Here is a 25,635-nt window from a genome sequence, read left to right on the forward strand (position 1 = left end):
GGCACACCACGGGGGCTCAGCCAGCCTGTCATCTTGCAACCCTGGCGCCGGCTCAGAGCTCACTGTTAGCGCCCCACGCGTGAAATTCCTCACGTGGCCAGACTGGTCCCTGCCCCGCCTTGCTTCCCTCCCTCGGCTCCCTGGGGAAGCTCGTTTTCGAGCCCTTAGTCTAGAGGCCCCGAGCCTGACTGGCAGAAGGCAGAAGCCCTCTCCCGGGTCCCCTTTTGCCCAAGCGCGTGTGGATCTTTCCCACCCAGTCCGTTAGGCGGCATCTTTAGCCCTCCCCCGTCAGTAAAGGGCCAAACAGTCGGGATGACCCGCAGAGCCTCAGGCCCTGAGCCCGCCCCCAAGTCCTGCTTTTCCCGCCTCCTTAACAATGAAAGGTACAAACCTCCCAGTGGCGGCAAAATTACTCCAGCAGCATCTCATCAACAAGATTAACTCACAGTAAAAGAAAGCCCCCGGAAAGACCGGCATGGAGTTCAGGAAGCAGGACAGGACGCTCGGGCTCAAAAGCCCCCTGGGGTTCTCGTGCCGTCCTCATCCTCCAGATGGGGCTCCTGGACCGACTTGAGCTGCTCTTGGTGCCTGTTTGGCCTCCAGGAAGGACGCGGCAAATGTCCCTCCCCCCACCCGAGTGCTCCACAGCTTCCAGCTGAGGAGGTGGCAACAATCCCTCATCCCCGACCGCAAGTTTCCTTTTTGATCCAAGTTAGAAATCTCTGATGCTCCAGGGTGGGCCAGTCCCGGCGTGGGAGGGTGCGTAGCCATGTCATTAGAAGCAAGGGGCCGAAAGGTGCCCCAGTCGGGGTGCCGGGAGGGAAGCAGGAGCGAGCTAAGCGAGGTGCTCTCAGTGAGATCCTTTCCCGAAGCCCGTTCTCTCTCACTGACGGAGCGATGGAGGCAAAGGTTCCCCCAGTTCTGCTCCCAGAGGGACGTTAAGACACTTCTTCTGAAACAGAGCCACTGGTTCAAACTCCCTTGTGTCCGTTTTTGTGTGTCTGCACGCAGGAGCCGGCAAATGGACCGGGCAAGTTCATTATGAGAAAAGTAGCCACTTTTCCACTGCAGGTGCATTTCATCATGAGCTTGGATGGTGCATTTGCAAGGAGCCTTTGGGAAATCTGCCCAGCCTCGCTCACCTTCCTCTGGCTCCGTCAATGGGCCAGAATCCATTTACAATGAGCCCAGCGCTCTTTGAATGCTCCTGAATCTGAAAACTCATCCTTTCCTTGTCTCAGAGGGACCCGATTGTCCCCTTGTCCCTGGGCCAGTAATGCCCTAGGCTCAGCAAGGACTTGAGAAGTTGAGTTAAAACCCACTTTCTAATGTGGATTTTAGACTGGGACTTTATTTCATCTACAAAATGGGGCGGGAGTGACTAGGTAACATTCGGGGTCCCTCGACAGCCATGGCCCTTCCAAGCCCCATTTGATTCTCTCTCTCACCCCGAGAGCCGGTACTCCTGCTCCCCTTCACGGATGAGAACACGGGTTCAGAGAAGTGGTTTGTCGAGCCCCACGAGCTGCTTAGTCTAAGGGGCAGAATTCACGGCGTTCTCTTTTGGTCCACGCTCCCCCCAAGCTGTTCGGACTCCCCCAGGGAGAACTCTCAGAAACCGTTGAGCTCGCTCCACAGCAGGCGGGGCCCTACAACCAGGGAGGCTGGGAGCTCACCCAGGACCTGTCCCCGGCCCCACTGGCCAGAGCCCCTCCGACCTTCCCATGTGAACATGGCGACAGCTTGATCCCTGGGCTTAAATGCCAGCTGGTGCTCGGGGGTGCAGGGGCTGCATGCGCAGGCTGGGATCCCAGCTGTGACAGGGCGGTCACTGTGAGCAGCCCCCGAGAATGGACAGTGCCCCCAGAGCAGTGGGAGGTCGGGGAAAGCTGAGCCCAGGCAGGAGACAAAGTAGGGCCCGCCCAGCACAGGTCAGAAGGGAAATGCTAATGGCAGAGAAAGGAAACCCAAGTCTGGGCAATTAAAGGGAAGTGAGTGCTGCCCCAATGGGGCCCCAGATGGGAGGGCAGGAGATGGGCACGGGCAGGGCTCCCCGAGACCGATCATGCCCAAAGCGGACACGGCTTCACCGTGCACATCCACCGTAGCCGGGACACTGCGTGGACTGCGTCTGGTTTTATTGTAGTGATTAATCATAGATGAGGGACAGCATCCAACCAATTCGAAAGCATTCAAACCAATAGAGCCCATCAGTCATTTCTCTTTATAAATAATTTATGCGAAAGCAAGCAGAATTTGGCAAAATGTTGAGAAAACAATGTGGCGTCACCCACCCTCCGTCTCCCTCGCCATTCAAGCCCTACCGGGCTCAGCCGCTCGGCCTCGGACAGTCCAAGGTACATTCGACTTTCGGGTTGATAGCAGCTCCGGGCTCTGGCCCAGTAACCGAAGTGACTGCGGAAGGAACCGCGTCACCGCTCCTCCGTCCAACCTCTCGAGGGTCAGCTCTTGCACCCTCGTCACAGCTGTCGGACACCCCCGAGCTAGCGGGGGCCGCCGAGAACACGAAACGAGGGCGCCCCGGCCTTCGGCTTCCGCCCAAGGACAAATGGACGACGCGCGAGAGAGATGCAATATTTTAGTGTTTGGAAAGCACCGTTTGGGGGTGACTTTCAGAACGGGGAGAAGGGCATGAGGGGGACTTGAAAGAGGCTGCCAAGATCAAAGGCACTGAAGAGTTAAAGTGGGGGCTCTGAGGGACCGCGGTGGCCACGGAGCTCCCCGGGGGAAGGAGGGCGACTCTTCCCGGGGCACCCTCCATGGGAGCCCCCAACTTCTGCTGCGGCTGCTTGTTCCGCTGGAGGGCCCGGCCGCCGCCCCAGTTCTCGGGACCCCCAGGTTTAAAGAGGGGTGGGACCCACTGCCCGCTCCGCTTTCCCCACAGCCTCTGGAGCCATCAAATGGTGCAAGCTTATTTGACTTCTGCCTATTAGTATTTTAGCATATATTATATAAGTAAAAGATTTGGGAAAATATTAAGTGGCCTGAACATAACCTAAGCCCGTAGGGAAGCCCAGGACACGCTCTCTCAGCTCCGATGGACGCTACTTCCCACTGGCCAGTGTAAACATGTCCACCGGGGACGGTGTTAACAGGGAATCCCGCTGGGGGGGAGGGGCCGTGACAACGCGTGTTTTGATTTCACATCCCCGCCCCCCTCCCCCCCATTTGGCTAGCACCGGGCTGGGTGGTGACCGTGAGGCCGTCGGTGCAGTGGGAGTTCGTGCCGTGGCTCACTGCTGCCCACAGGCCGCCGGTGATGGATCCCTTAGTGTGTCGGGCGGGTCACGGCTCTGAAAAGACCCTCTGCCATCATAGACACGGTCCCTGGTTTATCGGGCGCCTCCTTCCAAAGTCCACGCTCAGGGCCAAGAGCTCTTTCACCCAAATGGGGGGCGGCCCCGGAGGACACGGCCTGGGGCCCAGGTGGGGGGGGGGGGGAGGCCGCGGGCGAGGATCCTGTCTAGTACCCAGGCCAGACGGGCCCCTGCGGTGTGGAAAACCCATAGGGGAGCGCGGGGCCTGTTGGGTATGGGGGCTGAGGAGGCCCCGAGGGTCGGGGCTGCCTCGGAAAATTCGGCATCTGGGGCTGGCTTGGGTAGGCAGGGGCCTGAGTCGGGTAAGGGGGCCTTCCTCCTGCCGGGAAATAGGCCTGCTGCGGGTAGCCTGGGTTGGGAGCCGGGCCTCGGGCCATGGGATACGCCCCCGGTCCGGGGGAGGAGTGAGGGGACCACGGGCGCCCCGGGGCGGCCCCTGCGGGCTGCGCTGGTGCATAGGCGGAAGGGCCCCGGTAAGGGTAGGAGGGCTGGGTGGTGACGGGGAAAGGGCTCGGAGGCAGAGCTCCTTGGGCCAGGGGGCCCACACCCAGGTTAGGGGCGGGGCTGTAGGGGAGGGGGTAGGGGGGGCCCACCGCAGGGGGCGCAGGGGCGGCGGGGGGGGTGGGGGGGGCCTCTGCCACAGCAGTGGTCGTCTCGATGACCGGCCGAGGTGGGACCACGGGCCTGGCTGGCTCTTTGGAGGCCCTGGGCTTCCGCACCAACTCCTGAAGCTTCTCCACTCGAACTCGGCGCAAATGGGACAACATCCTCATGGAGGCGAAGCTCTCGAGAAATGTATCCAAGGGCACCTCCCCCTCCAAGAACTTCTCAGCCATGGCCTGGAAGGCAAAGGGTCGGGGTCAGCCAACGGTCGGGGTCGGCCAGCGGTCGGGGTCAGCACAATGGTCAGGGTCGGCCCAATGGTCAGGATCCCCCAGCGGTCGGGGTCAGCACAATGGTCGGGGTCAGCCAACGGTCAGGGTCAGCCAGCGGTCGGGGTCAGCCAGTGGCCAGCTCCCAGCCACCCCAAGGCCGGCCCTGCCCATGGCCGCCACAGAGAAGGATCCCTCCCTGGGGGGGCCCAGCAAGGGTCCCCTCTTACCTCCGACTCTTCTTCGATTTTCATGCCTTCCACCTGCAGAAGGTCCAGCAAGGTTCCCGGCTGCAACGCTGAGGAGAATTTCTCTGGAAAGAAAAGGAGACACAGTCTTCCCCCGGATAACAGACTCATGGGAACGCAGGAAGCCTTGCGTAGCAAGGCTGCAAACGGAAGAGAAGCCCGCTCTGGGGGGGCTCCGGCAGGCTGAGCCCCAAACAGCGCCCGTGGGGCCCTTCTCTCTGGCGCCCGCGTCTGCCCCCGACCTCCCTGTCAGAGGGCGGGCTCCCGGAGGACAGGGACCTCCCCTTATCCCTAAGCTCCAGCACAAATGCCTGCTGGCCCTCGGGGGGCTTCTCCACACCCGCCATTGTCCTCTTGGAGGCTCACAGAGGTCACCACAGCCACAAAGTTCAGAGAAAGGTCTGGGATCCAGGTCTCCGGACTCCACCAGAGCCAAGGGGCCAGCTGTGGGCCCAGGACACTTAGTGCCCTTAGAGTGCTAGTCCTGCCCCCATCCAGCCCTGCTTCCCCCGGGCCCAATCCCCATCAGCCAGGCAAACAAACCCCATGGAAAAAGCCCCCCGGCAGCCCCCAAGGCCAACCAGCCGAGCCACCATTTATACGGGAGCCAAACTACCCCCCACCGTGGGAGATGGCCCCCAGGACACAGATCCACAGGGCCCAGGACAGACATAGACACAGGCATAGAGGGCCGGGACACAGGACCCAGAGGGCCCGGGACACAGGACCCAGAGGGCCGGGACACAGGACCCAGAGGGCCCGGGACACAGGACCCAGAGGGCCCGGGACACAGGACCCAGAGGGCCCGGGACACAGGACCCAGAGGGCCGGGACACAGGACCCAGAGGGCCCGGGACACAGGACCCAGAGGGCCCGGGACACAGGACCCAGAGGGCCCGGGACACAGGACCCAGAGGGCCAGGACACAGGACACAAAGGGCCAGGACACAGGACACAAAGGGCCTGGGACAGACCCACAGGGCCCAGGACACAGGACCTAGAGGGCCGGGACACAGGACACAAAGGGCCCGGGACAGACCCACAGGGCCCAGGACAGACATAGACACAGGCATAGAGGGCCGGGACACAGGACCCAGAGGGCCCGGGACACAGGACCCAGAGGGCCGGGACACAGGACCCAGAGGGCCGGGACACAGGACCCAGAGGGCCCGGGACACAGGACCCAGAGGGCCCGGGACACAGGACCCAGAGGGCCCGGGACACAGGACCCAGAGGGCCCGGGACACAGGACCCAGAGGGCCCGGGACAGACCCACAGGGCCCGGGACACAGGACCCAGAGGGCCCGGGACACAGGACCCAGAGGGCCGGGACACAGGACCCAGAGGGCCCGGACACAGGACCCAGAGGGCCCGGGACACAGGACCCAGAGGGCCCGGGACAGACCCACAGGGCCCGGGACACAGGACCCAGAGGGCCCGGGACACAGGACCCAGAGGGCCGGGACACAGGACCCAGAGGGCCCGGGACACAGGACCCAGAGGGCCCGGGACACAGGACCCAGAGGGCCCGGGACACAGGACCCAGAGGGCCCGGGACACAGGACCCAGAGGGCCAGGACACAGGACACAAAGGGCCAGGACACAGGACACAAAGGGCCTGGGACAGACCCACAGGGCCCAGGACACAGGACCCAGAGGGCCGGGACACAGGACCCAGAGGGCCCGGGACACAGGACCCAGAGGGCCCGGGACACAGGACCCAGAGGGCCCGGGACAGACCCACAGGGCCCGGGACACAGGACCCAGAGGGCCCGGGACACAGGACCCAGAGGGCCGGGACACAGGACCCAGAGGGCCCGGGACACAGGACCCAGAGGGCCCGGGACACAGGACCCAGAGGGCCCAGGACACAGGACCCAGAGGGCCAGGACACAGCACACAAAGGGCCTGGGACAGACCCACAGGGCCCAGGACACAGGACCTAGAGGGCCGGGACACAGGACACAAAGGGCCCGGGACACAGGACCAGAGGGCCCGGGACAGACCCACAGGGCCCAGGACACAGGACCCAGAGGGGCCGGACACAGGACCCAGAGGGCCCAGGACACAGGACCCAGAGGGCCAGGACACAGCACACAAAGGGCCTGGGACAGACCCACAGGGCCCAGGACACAGGACCTAGAGGGCCGGGACACAGGACACAAAGGGCCCGGGACAGACCCACAGGGCCCAGGACAGACATAGACACAGGCATAGAGGGCCCGGGACACAGGACCCAGAGGGCCCGGGACACAGGACCCAGAGGGCCGGGACACAGGACCCAGAGGGCCCGGGACACAGGACCCAGAGGGCCGGGACACAGGACCCAGAGGGCCGGGACACAGGACACAAAGGGGCCGGGACACAGGACCCAGAGGGGCCGGGACACAGGACCCAGAGGGGCCGGGACACAGGACCCAGAGGGCCGGGACACAGGACACAAAGGGCCCGGGACAGACCCACAGGGCCCGGGGCCCAAGCTCTGCTTCCAGTCCCGACCTCGGAGAGGCTCAGGGTCACGGCAGCCGGTGACACACTCCCTTAAATGCCACTTCCCTACAATTCCTCTGCCCAGGGTCTCCCCCATCGGGACATACATGGGCAGCCTTGGGAGATGGGCGGCGGCGGGGGGCCTGGCAAGCTGGCCCAGCCCGGCACCCTCCGCCCCTGCGTCCTCTCAGACCCTCCCTGGGGGAGCCCCCCAGCCCAGCCCCGTGGCCATCCCTGAGGGTGGAGACCCACCTTCCTCATCCCCACCAGCACAACTGTGGGCCAACCGCCTCCCACTGGCAGTTAGGCACAAGAGCCCCCCTCCCCCGAAGCTCCTGCTTCCAGCCCCGCCCTCCATCCTGGGGGGAGGGGACCTCACTGGCCACCCCCCACCCCCCAACTGCCACCTGCTGAACTCTGGCAGTGAGAGTGGGGGAGGGGCCCCTGCCACCTCGGGCGGACCGACGCCTGCGCCCAGAGCCACGGGGTGGGGAGCAGCCCAGGAGCGGGCAGGGCTTGGTCAGGGGCAACGACAGCAAAGGGGCCTGACCCCCCGCCTGGCCCCGGGCCCTTCCTACGGGGCCGTCTCCCTGAGGACAGGCTCAGGCCCCCTGGGCGTGCACACAGTAAGCACTTCATAAATGCTCGGCGCCCTCCCTCCGTCTCTCAGGGTGAGCAGCACGGGGGCCAGGGGCGGGCGCCGAGGCGCCACTGCTCACCCAGCCGGGCCTTCTGCTCCTGGCACTTCTCCACCAGCTTCTGCAGCTCCTGGTACTTGTCCAGGAGGTTGGAGCGGCTGATCTCCAGGGGCGCCTGGAACTCGAGGTTGCGCTCGGCCAAGCTCCGGTTGGTGGCGAGCGCCATCTCCCGCTCCAGCTGCAGCTCCTGGACCTAGAGAAGGGGATGCCGGTAATGGGGGGCACTGATCCCCCACTTCCGGGCGTGTGCAGGCCCTTCCCGGAGGGGGGGAGCTGCGGGTCGAGGTTGAGTCACCTGCTCCCACGTGTCAGGGACTCGGCTCTGCTGCCCCCGCCCACCAGGAGGAGAGCGCCCGGCCTGGGCGCCCCGGGCAGACACTAGGGCCGGCGGGCTCGGGCCCTCTGACGGGAACCTCCAGGCCGCCCCCCCGGCACCCAGACGCAGAAAGCGGCAGCGCCCACGGGCCCCGGGAGGTCCTCTGGCCACGGTCCTGAGTGGGGCACAAGGCTGCCCCTCGAACGGCCTCCAGGGCCTGAGCGCCCAAGTCTGGAGCCCCCCCTCGGGCAGCCCCAGGAACGCTCATGGGGCAGACGGAAAACTCTTTTTAAAGCATCTGACCAACATCTAAGCCCCTGTAGCAAGAGAAGGTCAAAATGGGCTCATAATTTAGACATAAAGGGTGAGGCCATAAACAAATGAGGAGAACAAGGGGCAGTCAGATCTGTGCAGAAGGGAGGGCTTTACGGCCAAAAAAGAACAGGAGAACATTATGAAATGCAAAATGGGTAGTTCTAGGTATGTTCAATAAAAAAGGTTTTGTATAAACCAAAGATCAGAAGGGAAGCAGAAAGCTGGGGGGAATTTTTTGACATCAGTGTTTGTAATAAAGGCCCCACTAATAAAAGTGACTCTGATTTGTAAGAATATAAGCCATTCCTCAACTGATAAATGGGCAAAGGGTATGAACAGACCATTTTCAGATGAAGAAATTAAAGCCATTTCTAGCCATAAAACAACCCCCCCCCCAAATCACTATTGATCAGAGAAATGCAAATAGAAGCAACTCTGAGGTGCCACTCCTCGCCTCTCAGACTGGCTAAGATGACGGGAAAAGATGGTAAATGTTTGAGGGGACGTGGGAAAACTGGGACACTGACGCACTGTTGGTGGAACGGGGAATGGATCCAGCCATTCTGGAGAACGACTTAGAACAATACCCAAAGGGCGATCAAACTCTGCTTACCCTTCGGTCCAACGGTGCCATTATTGGGCCCGTATCCCAAAAAGATCATTGAAAAAGGGAAAAGGACCCACACGTGCAAAAATGTTCGTGGCCAGAAACCGGAACTGGTGGATGCCCCTCAGAGGGGGAACGGCCGAATAAACTGTGGGATCTGAAGGTTACGGAATATTATTGTCGGTAAGAAACGGGCAGCAGGAGGATTTCAGAGAGACCAGGGGAGACTGACAGGAACCGACGCTGAGGGAAGGGAGCAGGACCGGGAGATCACGGCAACAGCAAGTTTGTGAGGACCAGCGGGGATGGACTCGGCTCTTCTCAGCAATAACACTTCCACTTCTTGTGAAGAAGCAGCCATCTACCTCTACAGGACTGTGGGGGCTCCGTGGGGAGGAAAGCATCCTTTCGTCTCTTTTTGTTATTTGTTGGCTTGTTTTTTCTCATGTTTTTTCCTTTGTGATCTGCCGTTTCTGCTCAGCATGACGAATGTGTATAGAAGAACGGCACGTGTTTAACCTATATTGGGTCCCTTGCTGTCCAGGAGAGGGGGAGGGGAGGGAGGGAGCACAGGTTTTGCCAGGGGGAAAGTTGAAAACTATCGGCATATATTTTGAAAAATAAAAGGATATTAAAAGTTTTTTTTAAAAAGCATCAGCCTCAAGAAAACTTCCTGAGAGAGAGAAGAATCGGCTGTCAAACTGAGACATGGGCAGTGCCCGGGTCTGCACAAGGGGCTCCACGAGCCACACTGTCTCTGCCCCCTGGGCCAAGCCCCCAGCCCCAGGCCCAGGCCCCAGGCCGCCTGCTCCTTGAGCTCTTCCGCCCTCCTGGCCGCCTCCATCGGGATGTGCTCCCGGAGCCCCTGAGGAGAGCCTCCCCTTGCTCGCCAGTGACCTCATTAGCTTTTCTGGAAGCCACCTGGTGTTGCTGACTCCTTGGAGTTTATTTATAGCCCACTTAAGCCCGCTAAGGAGTTTGCACCGGGGATCATGATTAAGAGCCGGAAAGGACCTTCTCTGTGCCCCGGGGCCCTCACGGGACCCCAGGGTCCAACCCCCAAAGGACCCCACGGGACGCCCAGGGTCTCGGCCGAGACTCCGTGAGCGCCGGCTCCTTTTAAAGCTCAGGCGGCTTCCCGCCTGCTCACCCAGGGACGACCTAGGCTTCCCCCGGCTCACTTCGTGTCAGCCACAAGCTGTGGACACCAGCGCAGCCTCTGACCCTCTCCCCTCGCCACCTGGAAGCCGGGCTACTCTCCCACCCAAGAATCTCCTCTGGCTCCCAACAGCCCACAAAGCCCCTCAGCTTAGCTCCCGTGGCCTTTCCAGACTGACTTCCCTCCACACTCTCCTCAGGAAGCCCAGGCCACTCCCCTCCTCCACTACTGCGCCCCCCCAAACTCCAGGTGGTCCTTCCCATGGCGGGGTGGGCGGGGCCGGGCACGTCTCACTCACTGAGGCGATACCACGGCCAGGACGCCCCCAGCATCCCTCTGGAAGACGCCTCCTGGGTCCGGGGTCATTGGGGCATCCCTAGAGACTCTGGGTGACAAGCCCCACCTGGAGGCCCCCGGGGCAGGGACTGGCAGGGACGGCGCCCCGGGCGAGGGCCTGGCGGCTCAGAGCTGGCACGAACCCCAGCCTGGGGGCCTGGGCGCAGCCCTGACACAGGGGGGCGCTCATCTCTCAGGGGGATCGCTGGGAGGCTCTGAAGGCACCGGCTCACCCTTACAGCATCCTGGGGAGCGTCACATCCTTGACAGGAGAGTCTGCGTCATTCAGACTCTGAGGAGGAGCAGGGACTGGGGCAGCCGTCGGAGCCTCTGCCTGAGGACCTCCAAAGTGAGGGGGGACCAGGGATCCCCTCCCCCAACGCTGGGAGGGAGCAAGCTCCAGACATCAAGCCTCTATTAGCCCTTTGTAGCTTTCCCCAAGGCCACTGGCCTTGCCTTCCGGGGCCAGGCACAAGGCCGTGAGCTTCCCCCTCTTCAGCCGCCCCCCTCCCCACCTCAGTATTCTCCTGTCTGGCCCAGGCAGGTTCAGGACCCCCGGGGTCTCCAGCACAGGGCCTGCATCCTGCTGGGCGGGGTCCCCAAGGATGGGGAGCAAACCCCAGAAATGGCTGCGGCTGTGGCTGGTGCAGTCACCTGCTCTGGGGCAAACAAGACTGAGCCCCAAGCCTCTGCCTGCCTCAGTCTCCTCATCTGTGAGCTGCAGAAGAGCCCTTTTCTCCCAGGTTGGGTGAGGCAGACCTAGAAAGAAAGGCCGCTTTACCTCGGAGGACTCCATGACCAGGCGGTTGATCTCTTCTGGGTCATCCTGCAACTTCTCCAGCTCCTCCACTGTCCGGGTCCTCAGTTCTTCCATCTTCCTTGGGGAACAGCTGCAGAAGAGAAAGAGCCGGGGGTCAGCGGGGGGATGGCGGGGAGGGCTTCCCACAGGGCCCCGGGGCACCTCTCCCAGCCCTGGCCAGGCTGGCTCCGCCAGGAAGCCCTGATCTCTTCTTGTGAGGGAAAGTTACAGGAAGCGGGTCGGGAAGGAGAGAGACCCGGAAGACCCTCCGCCCAAGAATCTTTCAGCCCTGGAGGCTCCACCACACACCCAGGAGGTGACTTTTACAAAGAGAGAAACTGAGGCACGGGGGGAAGGTGGGAGGTCACACAGTGAGAGGGCAGAGCCTCCATCCACACCGTGCTCCTGCCATCACACAGTGCGCCTCACCCAGCCAACACAAAGACAAAGTCTCCCATCTCCTGAATCCACAGGTGGCAGGGATCCCTGGGGGAGAGAAGGGAAAAGGGTTCCCCGCGGGCCCTGGGCTTCTGCAGCGCCCTCGCCGCCCGTGACCTTGTCCGGCCCGTTCTATTTCTGTCCTGGCTGAAATCCTCTGAGCATCGCCACCCAGAGGCGTTTCCCGGCCTCAACCCCGAGTCTCGGGCAAGCTGGGCCCTCGCGTGTGGCCACAAACCCCCTCGGAGTTCTTCCCCCAGGGGGTCTTCCCAAGTGCCGGCCTCGGCGCAGCCGCAGCCACGGACCCGCTGCCCAGTCTGGCTCAGCTGTTCTGAGGGAGAACGGGCCCAGATATGGTCCGGGGGGGGGGGCTGCCCTGGGGTCCCCTTGCTTCGAGAGCCAGAGCTGGCCCAGCCGGCCCCAATCCTCCGAGGATGGCCAGAGCCAGAAAAGGGAAGGAGGGCCCCTGCGGCCCCGTGCCCCAGCAGCATCAGAAGCAGGGGGAAACCGGGGGCTTCGGGAGGCGCTTAGGAAGGCCGGGGAAGTGAAGACGAGAAAACTCCTGAAATGCCCCGCCAGGAAACAGGGCGGCCTCTGAGGGGCTGGGGACCCAGCGTCTCTAAGGAAGCACCAGCCGGGGAAAACCGGGGAAAACCGGGAAAACCGGGAAAACTGGGGAAAACCGGGGAAAACCCGGGAAACCAGGGAAAACCGGGGAAAACCGGGAAAATGAGGGGCTGCTTACTGATGATGCATCCCTCGGCACCTGGTGCCCTGTGAGCTGAGGGGCAGGAGAGCCCAGCGTCCCAGGGAGGGGCTGACCCTGGCCGGGGCCCCATGGATCTGCAGGGCACCAAAGGGAGAATAAGCCCTTGTGAGTCTGGGGGACTCTGAGGCTGAAAGGGGGGAGCTGCTCACAGAGGGGAGCCCAGCAGGGGTTATAAGGCTGCCTGGGAAGGCGGCTCGGGCCGTGGGGACGCTCTGGGCGGTGAAACGTTGGAAGCCATCGTGGAGGCTCACGCAGGCTGCTGGGGGCGGGCGGGCTGTTCATGTGCAGGCAGACCCGGGAAGAGAAGCCCCCTTGCCCACTCCCGGCTCAGCTTCTTCCCAGCAGCTACATCCTCTTGGGCCCAGATCCCGCGGGGACTCAGGATGGCGAGGCTTTCTCCCCGGGGCAAAGTGCTGGGAAATCTGCTCAGCTCTGGGAGCCTCCCCCTTTCTGTGCAGCTTCCTCGGGCTCCTCCAGCACAGACCCCTCCTCGGTACCACCAGGGGCTTCCTGTCAGCACAAATGCCAGCACTTCTCCCACCAAGCTGGAAGCCAAGCCCACCTTCCCTCTGCCCCTGCACTGACCGTCCCCCGCCCCTGGCACCCCCCCTTCCTCCTCATCCTTTCAGAGGCCACGGGCCCCTCCCGAGCGCTCTCAGTGCCCGGCAGAGTCGTCTTCCTTCTTCTCAAAAGCATCGGGTTTTCCCTCCCCCCAGTCTCTTCTATTGGAATGGAAGCTCCTCGAGAAGAAGGAACGTTTTATTCTTTGCACTCGTGTCTCCGGCATCTGGGCCAATCCCGGGCAGAGCAGGAGCTGCTTCCGTGTTCAAATGTTCTTTGTTGCATGGACGGCTGGGAGCGGCGGGAGTGGGGAAAGGCCGGGTGACGTAAAAAGAGAGCACTGGAAAAGCTTTTTTAAAAAGCCCCATTACTGGGAACGCTCTCCCGAGACCGCTGCGGCCCGCCGGTGTCCCCCCGAGCAGAGGAAGGGAACCCAGAGCAGAGAAAGTGCCCAGAGGGTCAGGAGCAGGGGCTGAGGCGGGAGGGCCGGAGATCCCGGGAGGGAGTGGCGGGAGGAAGGGCCAGGAAGGCAGGGGATGCTCAGAGTCAGTCCCAGAAGCTCAGGGGACGGCCGGCAGCTGCTCAGGGGACGGGGAAGGCGCCTGCCCCAACACCGGCACAGGGGGGACGGAAGGCGAAGCACCCACAGAGCAACGGAGGCTGCTTCCCTGGGGGGGGGCCCGTTGTGCTGGTGACGGTGACAGAGGTGGCGGCAGGGACCGAAGAGGTGAGGGAGGGCTCCTCTCTGTGGAAGGTTTTCTAGTGAAGGGGGAAGACAGGGTACCAGGAGGGCCCCGCTCTGCCGTCCCACTCCGGGCTTTGACCCTTGAGGCTCCGCCGGGGATGACCGACACTTCACGGCGTCCTGAGCCCTGCGACATCTCCTCAGATGCTTGTGACCGCCCGGGAGCTCCGAGGCAACCGCAGGACGACGGGATAATAACCGGCGTCCAGGGCAGCGAGGCCCCCGGTCACTGGCCGGGACCCAGACGCGGGGCTCTCCTGCCCCCCAGGGGCCAGGACGAACTCCTCCCAGCAACGAACCGTCCGAGACGGGGAAGCAGAGCTTAGGAAAGGGGGTCCCCGGTCCCTGGGGATCTTTCCACCCGGGCAGGGGTTCCGGAGAGGATGGTGGCCGTCAGTCCCCGGTGAAACGTCCCAGCCGTTCTTCAGCACTGACTGAGGGGGGAGGAGCTCGGGGCACGGTTGGAGCTTGTTCCGCCAACCACTGTGTGGCTCCCGAGCTGGAAGGCCCGGCGGCGAATCCTGAAGGAAACTTTCGGAAGGAAACGCTTCCCCGGGTCCCACGGAGCGAGGCCGCCTCGGTGCTTCCCCTGGAGCCTTCCCCTGAACCCACCTCATTCCAGGCTCCCAAATGCAATTCTGTGCTGAAACAATCCAAGGACGTGGCGGGTTCAGAACAAAAAGATCTTCCTTTTTTCCCTATGGGTCAAGTCTCAGTAGAGCGACCTTTAAACTCCGGCCAGCTGTAAGACAAGACAACTTCTCTCCAGCCTCAGTTTCCTCATCTGTAGAATAGGAATAGGAACAATACTTAGGGAGTAATGAGGATCAAATGAAATAATGTGCTTTGTCAGCCCTCTAAGGTGCTTTACAGACGTTGGCTATTACTAGTCCCTGCAAGAGCGCCGGGGGAAAGATGTGCTGGGGAGGGCTGAGCCCAGAAGGCCCCAGGCCCCGGCAACGTTCTGACTGGAGCTTCCTGCTGCCGGCCCTTTGTCCTCGGGGGGCTCTCCCTCACTGGCCATTACAACGTCTGGGGAAGGAGAGAAGGCCCTCGGGTCTAGCTCCCCTTTATGGGTGAGAGGCAGCGGCCCAAGAAGGGAGGGCCTTGCCAGAGGTCGATGGGGGCCAGCGGCCTTTCTCCTGCCCCTGGCTCCTTCCCCCTCCAGTTCCCGGAGATTCAGAGGGTCGAGGAGGCTCCCGACGTTCTGCTTCCTGCGCCCGGTCGCTGGCACGTCCCTTGGCCGACGCCCCATTTTCACAGTCCCTCACTTGACCCCGGGGCTTCTTTGCTCTTTGCAGACTCTCTCCTTGGGCCACACATTGGGACGAGCTGGAGAGCAGACAGCTATGTGGCCCTCGATCTGCACACAGTCTTCCTCCAGGATTATCCCCACTTTGTAGATGGGAAAACTGAGGCTGGGAGCAAGAGATAGAAACGGGGCTGGGCACCAGGTCTGTGACAGCACTTAGTCAGGAAATCCCCTCAGGGAAACTTTCTCTACCAAAGCAAGTCAGCACCTTCGGGGCAGCCGGTGACCCCCATCTGTGGCGGGCGAGGAAGAGGAGAGACAGAGGAGAGGGAAAGAGGGAGATGGGGAGGAAGGGACCGGGGGGAGAGCATCCTGATGTTCCGCATTGCCAGGGGTCACAGAGACGGAGCATTGGGATGTCCCCATGGGCCCGGCTCTCTGCCAGCCTTGGGCTCCGCCAGCCTTCCGTCTCCGGGCTACCGTTCTCTTTCACCAGGTGCTGAGCTGCCTACAGGTGCCCCCTCCGGGCCAGCGGCGCCGGGCACTGAGACCGAGGCTGGGTGTGGGCTTTTGTTGCCCCGTTTCACAGCCGGGTAAGAGAGGATGGGGATTTCAGTTGCCCGAGATGGCAAAGGGGAGTGGGGGGAGGGAAGCCACGTGTTCTCCAGTTGGTGCCCATGCTTCTGTTTGCTTTTCTTGGTTGCCTTGGAAACATGCAAATCTCCCTTCTCAAAATCAGTCCACTGGGAGCCCTCCCCGGCCTTTGGCCTGAAACCTCATTTAGGAGATTCTAATTACCAACATATGAAAGACCTTGTAGATCTGGCCAAGAGAGCCCCGAGGGAACGGGCGCCCACTCCCCCTCCATCCTGGTCAGCAAGCAGAGAATTGTGGGAAGTGAGCGAAACCCGCCGACTCCATCTTGTGAACTGTTCTGGGGCTGGCTCAGTTCCCTTTCTACTCAGTTGCGACTCTAGTCATGGTTCCGCCTTGTGAGGAGACTCGTTCACTTGTGGGACTTGTGAGGAAGCTTTGCTGCCTTGTGGGAGGCCGGCCCCGCGGGGCTGAGAGGCCGGATGGCCCCGACCTCTTCCTGAGAGACCCTTAACTAAGGCCCCGGGCGAGGTCAGCCAGGAAGACCCAAAGCCTGACAGAAGGCGCTTTCTGTGGCTCAGCCCCGGCCCCTCGGGCACCACTGCCCGTCCCTTAGCCGGGCACGGACACCTGGGGGGCATGGGATGCAGCTTCCTCTGAATTCAGCGACTCTCCCCCTCCTAACTTGGAGAATCCCTCATCTTTTCTCCAATTAGAAGAGAGATTACTTAGCATTGTGCCATTGGCTTTTAATTAATCAGCCCCGCTTTTTAGTCAATTAATTAAATAAAATTTTAATTTATATATTTGTAAATTATATATAATTAATTTATGTATTAATTTAAATTAATAATTAATAGATTTTGTTCATTTTAATTTCCCCCCTTGCTCTCGGGGTCCAGCCTAAGCTGAGGAGGTGAGCGCCTGTTCTCTTGGGCTCATCAGCAGCTTGTTCAGGAGACCAGATCTGTTTTCTGTCGTTTCAGCTTTCAGCAGCCACAGGAGGAGTCACTAGTGTCCCTGTTTAAGCACCTACTGTGTGCCAGGCCCGGGCCGAGTGCTCGGACGCTTCAGTGCGTCTCGGTGTGAGCTCCGAGCCCCGGGGATGTGGGCGACGAAGGGGTCACCATCCCCCTCTCCGTGGGAGACGCCGACGGCCCCGGCAGCCGAGCCCTCCCGACCCCATCCATCAGGGAGCCACTGGTCCGACGCCGCCATTTCGCAGCCGGGGTTCCGCCTCCTCCCTCACCCTGGGGGGTGAGATGTGGCACTGGACGCTCTGAGGGGGAGAGCTGGGGCCCCGGAGGCTCTCCCGAGGTGCCCTCAGAAGGCTGGCGGGCTGACCGAGCCTCCAAATGACGCGGCTGAGCCCAAGGGGCCAGGATGGAGGCCGTCTCTCTGTGGGGTCCTCCCGGGGGCGGGAGCGGGGTCCTGGTTCCTACGGAACCCCGGCAGTCTGGCCGAAACGCCCCCCACGGCCTGAAAAGGAAGACGCGCTCTCCCGGCAGACGCAGAGGCACGAGGGCCCGAGCCCCGGGGGAGAGCGAGGCCGTCTCTCCCAGCTCTGGAGCCAGCGAGGCAAGGGGGAGGCGGCGCGAAGCCCCTGGCCCGGGAGGCTGACACAGGCCCCTCCGACTCTCCCCCCGCCAGCTCCACCAGAGGGCCGCGGGGTCCTGAGGACACGACAAAGTCTCCCCGAGTGAGAACAGAGCGCGGGCCGCCATGTTACAGGAGACGGCGCGACGCCAGAATTCCTCTCTCAGTCCGGCCAAGACGGCCCCATTTCCCAGGAAGAACCTGAGCGTCACCACCAGAAGGAAACTCCTGGAGGAGCGGGCGACCAACGGGACTAGGACTCCCACCATCGTGCAGCAGCGGCCAAAGCGGGGCCGTCTCCATGGAGAAAGAGCTTCCCCGCACAACCCAAAACAACGAGCCAGCAAGGAAGGCTGGGGGGTCAGCAGATGGACAGCCACGTGCATGCTGGGACGCCCTCGCGTGGGGGCCTAGAAGGGCAGGAGGAGGAGCACGGACAGGCAGGAGGAGGAGCACGGACGGGCAGGAGGAGGAGCACGGAAGGGCAGGAGGAGGAGCACGGACGGGCAGGAGGAGGAGCACGGACGGGCAGGAGGAGGAGCACGGACGGGCAGGAGGAGGAGCACGGACAGGCCGGCGTCGGCCCCCCCGCGAGGGCTCCCACGCTGCCGAAGTACTCTGCGCTCAGCAGCAGAGCCCCGATCGTGACTGCCTCGTGAGAAACAGCTGCAGGGAATGGAAAGCTGGGGTCCCGGGGGACCCTCATCACCTTCTGCCCACAGAGCGGGAACAGAGTCCTCCCACTGGCCGTCTCACAGGCCAGTCAGGGGCGAGGAGTGGGAGGCAGGGAGGCTCGCCGCCAGCTGGGTGATCCTGGGCAGGTCATGGGACCTGCCTCAGTTTCCTCATCTGTTCAACAAGTGGATGAGGAGATGTCGGTATCTCTGCCAAGAAAATCCCAAAGGGGGACAGAGTCGGGTGGGCAACAAGGGCCCCACAACGTCCCCAGGGTTAGGGAGAAGGCCGGGCCCAGCCCCCCTTCCCCCCGGGCTCTGAAGGCTCCCCGCCGAAGCCCTCTGGCCTGCACCTTCCAACGGCACAAATCCCACGGACAAAATCCCTTCTGGGCCAGACTCTGACCTGCGGTTTCACGAAAAAGGCTCTGCCAGTGGTCGGGCTGAGCTGCGGCCCCCGCCTGGCCCTGTGGGGCCCCTGGTGAGTTCACAAAGAGCTGGGGTTGCCTTGGAAACCTCCCTAGACTTCCCTCGTTCCCTGAGGAGTCCTCAGTCCCAGGGAGGCCCAGCTCTGCACCAGGTCATGGCCACGTTGGACACTGGCCTCCCCGCGGGCTGATAAATGGCCTTGGTGCTAATCCTCCGAGCCAGGCCCTCTGGGCCCTCCTGGCGTCACCTGCCCCGCCCCCTCCCCGAGAGCCTCCAACTCTACCCCCCCCCCCCAGTTCTCCTTTTGGCGGCATTTCCCCATTAAGTGGAGCCGGGCTCTTGTGCACCAGCACCTTTCGCAGACACTTTTATGTAACACCTTATCCCTCCAAGATGGAGAAAATGAATAAAATCAGCATTTCCTCTTCTACACTCACTACTCACTAAAAAGTAAATGGGCCCCCAGAAACTGGGGGGTTTGCCCGCACATTCGGGGCGGGTTTCCTATTTGGAAGGGGGCAGGGCGCCCGGAGAGCTCTCGGCGGCACACTGATGGGGCCCAAGGGCCGGCCCACGCTGCCGGCCGGTGCAAAGGCCCCTCCTCCCCACCCCCCACCAGGCTTGGGCGCTTCCCTCACAGAACCCCGCCGGGAAGTCGGGGCACTTCTCCCAAAGCCGGCACTGAGCCTCAAAATCCAGTCCCGGCCCCAACCCAAAGGGTCTTCAGCTCCCCGCCAGCGGGGGCAGGTTAGGAGGCAGAGACCCCCCCTCCGAGTCAGAAGCTCCTCTGACCAGTCTTTCAGGGGTGGGTTACCTCCAGTCCTTCAGGGAGCTCTCGGGGCTCCCCTGCCCAGGAGCAGGAAGGAGCCTCTGTGCCGTGGCCCAACTGCCCAGCCCAGAGGAAACTGAAGCCGGCAGAAGGCCCCCCCGCCCCCCCCCCTTGGGCGCAATCACCCTGAGCCAGGGTGACATAACGGCCGGCGGCGGGCTCCTGGTGCCCCCCGGGGCAGAACGGCCCCCACGGCCGGCTGGGCTCTCACCGCACATTTCCAGCTGCCCACCGGAAGTCCTGGGCGACGCCGGGCCCCTCATCGCCGCCTCCCGGGGCGTCCAGGATCCCCAAACCAGAGCTGACTCAGCCTGCTTACCCAGAGCCGCAAGTGCAAGGGCTCCTCCTCCCCACACTTTCTGTTTCCTGCAAGAGCCTCCAAAGCGGGTCTGTCTCTGGCCTCCCTCCTTCCCATGCAGCCCCCGGAGGCAGAACAAAGTCACCAGCCGGGTGACCGCCCCCCCCCAGGGCCCTGCACCCTGCCTGCCTCAGTTTCCCCATCCGCACAATGAGCTGGAGAAGGCAGTGGAAGCCCCCCCCGTCTGCCCCCAAAGCCCAAACGCCCGGAGAGTGGGGCGGGACAGGAGCGGCTCCCCGGCCGAAGCTCCCGGGCCCTTAGTTACAAGGAGCTCTGCTATTGGCCCCCTCCTTGGCCACACACGGAAGGACACAAGCCCTGACATCTCTGCGGAAGGCCCGGCCTTCACAGCGAGGATCCTCCCCGGCCAGCAGCGGCCCAGTCCTCGCGCCGGCCTACAGCGCTCGGTCACCCCCCCCCCAGGGGCACCCTGAGCTCTCCCCCCGCCCCCCCCAGGGCTCGGCTCTCCTTTGCCCGTGGCCACGTCGGCAGCTCCCGCAGCCACTCGGGGCCGGGGTCTGAGCGCTCCCCGAAGGCCCTGGATCTCCAGCCCCTGCGAGTCACAGCCCTGCAGCCTGGCGGCTCCCAGTGCCCCCTTCTTGGGCCGCGTGGCCGCCCTCCCCTCCGGGGGCTCCCCCACTTCACAGTCTCCTTGTCCGGCCTCTGGGCTGGCCCTCCCACAGGGACCTCAGCAGCTCCCCGGCCCCTGCCGAGGCCCGGTCGGAGGCTCCAAAGCCACAGGTGGCTGTCCCCGCCCCAATCAAGCTTAAAACATTCATCTCTCTCCCTGTTCCAACGGCGGGCGCGGTGCCTTGGTGGGATATGGGTCCGGACCTCGGAAATCGATAATCACGTGACCTCAAGCCAAGTCACCTGAGCTCTCTGGGCCTCGGCTTCCTCATCTGTAAAATGGGGGTAACAAGAGCACCTCCCCTCCAGGGGGCTGCAAGCTCTCTGCAGCCCCGGAGCAAGCCTGCCATGGTTACCATGATCCGGCCTCCCCTCCTCCGCCCTCTGGACCACATCCCGCCCCTGGCCAGAACCTCAGGGTCTCCCTGTGCCCCTCCCACTGACCCCCTGCAGCTCCGGGGGCCACGCCCTGTCTCCCGCCCCCCCTTCCTCCACACCTCTGGGAGCTTGTCCAGGGAGACGCGTTATGTCAGTCATGGCCCCGGGAGTGGGGGGGTCCTCCCTCTCAGCACTCTGCGGGATGCCCCAAGTGCTTAATAAATGCTTGCAGTCGAGGGTGCCGACCCGGCTTTTATGCGGCTGCTTCAGGGATGTGAGCCCCCCTCCCAGGGTGCCCGATCACAGTTCGTCTCTCACTGGCTGGAGACCCAAACTCCACCCCCTCCCAGCCTTCCCAGCGCTGGCCGCTCCCAACCCCAGGGGCGGTGGTCACACCCTCGAAGCCGCCCCTCGGGGATGCCCCCCCAGAGACCCCCAGCGGCGCCAGGAGGGGGCTTGGTTCCTGACAACAGAGGCAGCAGCTCCCAGACGGCTTTCCTCCGATAATCCCTTAAGTAGGAAGCCCATTTCACAGATGGGGAAGATGAGGCACAAAGGCAGAACTCCGACTAGGCCCACCACTCTCCCCCACGGGCTCCAGCCCATCCCCCTCTTCCCCCTGGGGAGGGGGGCGGGACTAGCACCCTCAGGCCCAGCCCGAAGGCCTCCCCCTTCCCCGCCCCTGCCCTGCCCTTAAAGGCTGCCGGGCACACCAGGGGGGTGGGGGAAGGGGGGGGGTGGCCCCGAGGTCGGGGGCTGAACGACCATCTGGGTTATGGAGGCCGCCAGAAGGTGGGATCATCCCGGTGCGCCCCGGTTTGGTTGGAAAGACCAGTAGGCAAAGAGAGGGACGGGGAGGAGGAGGAGGGAGGCAGCCTTGCTCTGCCCCAGATCCTCAGTCCGGCCCCGCCTGACCTCCGACCCGGGAGCCCCGGCTCTGCCCTTGCCACGGGGCTGGGAAGCCTGAGGAGGTGAGCCCCCCGCAGGTGCTCCCCAGAGCCCCGCCCCCACGGCCGGCTGCGGCCCGAGCTTCCTCCCCTGGCGCCTCCGGGCCAGAACGGGCGTCCCAGGCCGGGTCCCGCGGGGCTTGGAGCTCCTGGCGCTCCCTCCTGCCAGTCCGCGAGCTGCGATTCCATGGGACAAGGGCCCGGTGCCCCCGCCGCTAACAGGGGCCAGCACTGCCGGGCCCTGCCCTGCCCCTGGGGCGGGCACAGCGGCCACTCCGAACGGCGGGCGGGCAGTGGCGGGCACCTCCCCGCGGACTCCCACCTGCGCAGCCGCTGGCGGCCTCAGCCTTCCTCGGGTACAGAGCGGGTGCGAGCAGCGCAGCCCACCTCTCGGGACCCCGCCCCCCCGCCAGCACCGACCCTACCTGTCCAGAGACGGGAGCTTTGGGCAGCAGCCCAGGAAGAGGCAGTCCCCGGCCAGCTCCCTCTCCCCCCATCCCCAGCTCTGGGAGCCATCGGGCCCAGGAGAGGCGGCCAGGGTCTCGGCGGGAAACCCAGGGGGCGGCACCCGCTGGAGAGGGGCAGCAGACAAGGAAGGGGCTGGGGCGGGAGCCGGAGAAAGGCCGGGGAGGCCGGAGAGGCCGGGCGGGGGCTGCTGCTGGGACCAGCTTTGCTTCCTAAGGAGCCTTTGTCCCCGGGGACGGCAGTGACAGGCCCGCAGGGCTGGCAAACACGTGAGCGGCCCCGTGGCACCCGTTCCCTGCCTGGAGATCGCGGTCCAACTGGAGCCCAGAGCAGCAACACGGCAGGAAAATGTGGCACAAACTGCCAAGCGCCGAGAGACCTGCCGTTCTCCCCACTCTCCAGATGAGCAAAAGGAGGCCAGAGGGCAGAGGTGAGTTTGCTCAAGGTCACCCTAGCAGCTCCAGGGGCTCAGCCCCGCTGCCCACAAGCAGGGCCTGCAGGGAGGGCGGGGAGCCGGCTGCCAGCCCCTGGTCCCGGAGGCAAGGGGGCCTTCTTCCCTGCCCAAGGAGCTCAGCTCTGGCCTGCCAGTCATCGGGTCACTCAGCAAGTGCGGCCCGTCCCAGGGGGCGTCTGAGCTGAGCTGAGGCTGGCACTGCCCCAGCGGGGGTGGGGTCTCCGGGCTCTGCTCCCTGAGGGCAGGCGGCTGGAGCCCTCACACAGAGACCGGAATACAGCAAGCACTCAGTGCTTGCTGATGGAATGACGTTTGACTTCTATATTCTAAAGTCTCTGACACCCCCTGCTCTAAGCCCCCTCCCAGCCCTGATACCTCTGTTCTAGGTCCCTCCCAGCTCTGACATCCCCTGTTCTAGGTCCCTCCCAGCTCTGACACCCCGTTCTAGGTCCCTCCCAGCTCTGACACCCATGTTCTAGGTCCCTCCCAGCTCTGACACCCCGTTCTAGGTCCCTCCCAGCTCTGACACCCATGTTCTAGGTCCCTCCCAGCTCTGACACCCCGTTCTAGGTCCCTCCCAGCTCTGACACTCCCTGTTCTAGGTCCCTCCCAGCTGACACCCATGTTCTAGATCCCTCCCAGCTCTGACACCCCCTGTTCTAGGTCCCTCCCAGCTCTGGCACCCCCTGTTCTAGATCCCTCCCAGCTCTGACACCCCGTTCTAGGTCCCTCCCAGGCCCTGACACCCCATTCTAGGTCCCTCCCAGCTCTGACACCCCGTTCTAGGTCCCTCCCAGCTCTGACACCCATGTTCTAGGTCCCTCCCAGCTCTGACACCCCGTTCTAGGTCCCTCCCAGCTCTGACACCCATGTTCTAGGTCCCTCCCAGCTCTGACACCCCGTTCTAGGTCCCTCCCAGCTCTGACACCCATGGGTGAGTTCCTGGGGGGGAGGGATTGGGCCCAGGCCCGCCAGGCTTCTCTCCCCTCCAGACCGTTCCCTTCTCCCCTTTTCCTCCCTTAGACTGGAAGCTCCTTGAGAGCAGGACCGTCTCCCCAAGACCTAACCCCGAGCCTGGGGAGCCTAAATCACTGCAGCTGCTGCCAGCAAATGTCTGAGCCGAGCCCCCTCAGGCCGGCATTCAAGGCTCTAAGGGGCTTCTCCAGACCCAGGGCACATCCTCTTATGTCCAGTTACTTCTAACCCAGGCAGTCTGTGTTCACATTCTGGGTGGCCCGTGCCCTAGACCCCCCACTCAGTTCTACGCCCCTTCCGAACCACTGCTGGGGGGGAGGAGCGGTGACGGTCACGTGCTCCGCCCCCTCTCCTCTTCCCCCCACCCGGGCTCCAGGCAACAGCGCCGGCGTGAGTCACGCGCCCCCTCCACCCAATCACAGCGCTCCACCAGGACGAGGCTGGCAGCGGAGGAGCTCTGCCAGCGCCCCGACAAAGCCCTCTCCCTAGCCCCACCCCCGCACGCAGCCCCCGACCCGGCCCCCCCACTCACCTGAGAGTCCCCGCAGCCGCAGCCGCTGCCACTACCGCTTTCGGGTTAAACCGCACGCTTCCGGATCGGGGGTGGAGTGAGGAGCGTCTGGCCCCGCCCACCGGATGTGACGCCACAGGGAACGGCGTCTCCCAGCTTTTCCCACGTGGTCCAGTTTCTGGTTTTCATCTTCTTTGGTTTAGAATCAGTCTTCCCCCTTTTTCCCCCTTCTCCCCCACTCACAGCTATTGGTACGATCCAAGAATACACCGGCCCCTCCTCCCGCCCAAGGTGGTACTGCTGGCCACGCCCTCTGTCAGGCTGGAAGAGGAAACTCCGCCCCCAAGGGAAAAAAAAAGGCGAAGTGCTAGCAGTGCGCCTGCGCGAACCCACCCCCTACCCCACCCCAGCGTGGGCCGAAAGAGGGCGTGGCCTAGGCCGGAGTGGGCACAGGGCTGGGCAATCTAATGACCTTATCTGCCAGCCTGCCCGCGGCCACACCCGGGTTGTTGCAACTACTGGGCGCGGCTGGGCTCCAGTCACGGTGGCCAGGCCCCGTTGACTGAAGTCTGTGGGCAACAGTCATTTATTAAGCGCTTATTGTGTGCAGCCCGAAGCTGGCGCGAAAACAATGAAACCCTGCGAGTCCCTTCCTTTCTCACTTACCTGCGCTGCAGGCAAACAGCCTGCATTTATGAAGCACTTAGTGTGTGCCCAGGACAGGCTCTCTGGGTAGGCAGCATGCATTTATGAGATGCTTGCTGTGTGCCCCGGGACACTTTCTGGGTGGGCAGCATGCATTTATGAGATGCTTGCTGTGTGCCCCGGGACACTTTCTGGGTGGGCAGCATGCATTTATGAAGCACTTACTGTGTGCTAGGGATTGACTTCTCATTGCTAGAGCTACAAAAATGAGCATGAACACCTCAAAGAGGACATGTAAACGCCAGGATCTGCACAGGGAAGATGGAGAATCATCTCAGGGACAAGGCAGGAGCCGTGGGAGAGCCCACCCTGCAGGACAGGGATCCCGCACCTCCTGCTTGACCCCGAAGGGCAGAAGCAAAGCATGGACGTTTCAAATTCCAGCCAACATACATTGGATGCCTACTGTGTGCAGGGAGCCAGGCTAGCGCCCCCAGAGAGCTTGCGTGCTCCTGGAACCGGGCGGCAGGAGACAGCGTGGAGAAGGATCCGGGGGAAAGAGCCCAATTTCAGCTCTGGGAAGCAAACCTTTCACACTTCGGTCTGTCTCCTGTGAAATGGGGGGGATGCCCACGGGACCAGAGACCCAGGGTCCTCCGGGCCAGGGGGCGCTGCACGCACACAAAGCTTAGTCCCCACAGTTACTACAAAGGAAGCTCCCCCCGAAGGCTCCCGGATGCTGGGGGGAGGTAGAGGGGCGGGCTGAGTGGGAAAGGCAGAATGAGGTGGGAATTGTAGGAAAACTGCCGAGGCTGTGGGACAGCCAGGCTGGGGGGGAGGGGAGCCCACTTCTCAGTCCCGGCTCTCTCTGGGTCACACTTTTCTACACGTGCGCGCGCGCACACACACAGAGCCACCTGCCCACGCACAGCCGGCCCCTTAATGGACAGAAGGATTCCGCCCCCGGGCACCCAAACCGGAAACCCCAGGAGTCGCGCTGCCCTCCCCTCTGCCCACAGTGACAAGACATTTTAGCTTTTCGTGCCAGAGAGAGACCGGCGCCGCACCCGCCGCCTTCCGGATCAAGAAAGTGTGAAAGACCGGCCCGGCCGCGCGCTGGTGACGGCCCGGGGGTTACCGCCCCCTCCCTCTGCTCCTTCTCTCAGGCCCAAGCTCTGCACGGTTAGAGAAAGCTCCTCAAAAAAAC

General features: G+C 63.3%; 1 protein-coding gene across 6 annotated transcripts; it reads right to left on the minus strand.

Annotated features, from left to right (window-relative positions):
- Positions 1-2,217: 2,217 nt before the first annotated feature.
- VPS37C (VPS37C subunit of ESCRT-I) lies at positions 2,218-23,989 on the minus strand. 6 transcript variants are annotated; one of them, XM_051963956.1, is made up of 5 exons: positions 23,805-23,989; positions 11,161-11,269; positions 7,668-7,839; positions 4,441-4,523; positions 2,218-4,177 (listed from the first exon to the last, which is right to left on the minus strand). In XM_051963956.1, the coding sequence occupies exons 2-5, from the start codon at positions 11,251-11,253 to the stop codon at positions 3,485-3,487; spliced, it is 1,041 nt and encodes a 346-aa protein (XP_051819916.1). In that variant the 5' UTR covers positions 11,254-11,269; positions 23,805-23,989; the 3' UTR covers positions 2,218-3,484. The 6 variants fall into 6 exon arrangements, with proteins under 6 accessions (XP_051819916.1, XP_051819918.1, XP_051819917.1 ...); XM_051963958.1 differs by lacking the exon at positions 23,805-23,989 and adding an exon at positions 21,804-21,823; XM_051963957.1 differs by lacking the exon at positions 23,805-23,989 and adding an exon at positions 19,277-19,426.
- Between the last annotated feature and the right edge of the window lie 1,646 nt (positions 23,990-25,635).

This window comes from Antechinus flavipes, chromosome 6, assembly GCF_016432865.1.
Source record: "Antechinus flavipes isolate AdamAnt ecotype Samford, QLD, Australia chromosome 6, AdamAnt_v2, whole genome shotgun sequence".
Taxonomy (NCBI): Eukaryota; Metazoa; Chordata; class Mammalia; order Dasyuromorphia; family Dasyuridae; genus Antechinus; species Antechinus flavipes.

Excerpts from the sequence above, each read along its gene's own strand:
- VPS37C (XM_051963954.1), bottom strand. The coding sequence starts at position 11,636 with ATGGGAGACTTTGTCTTTGTGTTGGCTGG. Across the intron at positions 7,840-11,160 it reads TGGTCATGGAGTCCTCCGAG|GTCCAGGAGCTGCAGCTGGA; the intron begins GTAAAGCGGCCT and ends CCCCTTCTCTAG. Across the intron at positions 4,178-4,440 it reads AAATCGAAGAAGAGTCGGAG|GCCATGGCTGAGAAGTTCTT; the intron begins GTAAGAGGGGAC and ends TTTGCCTTCCAG.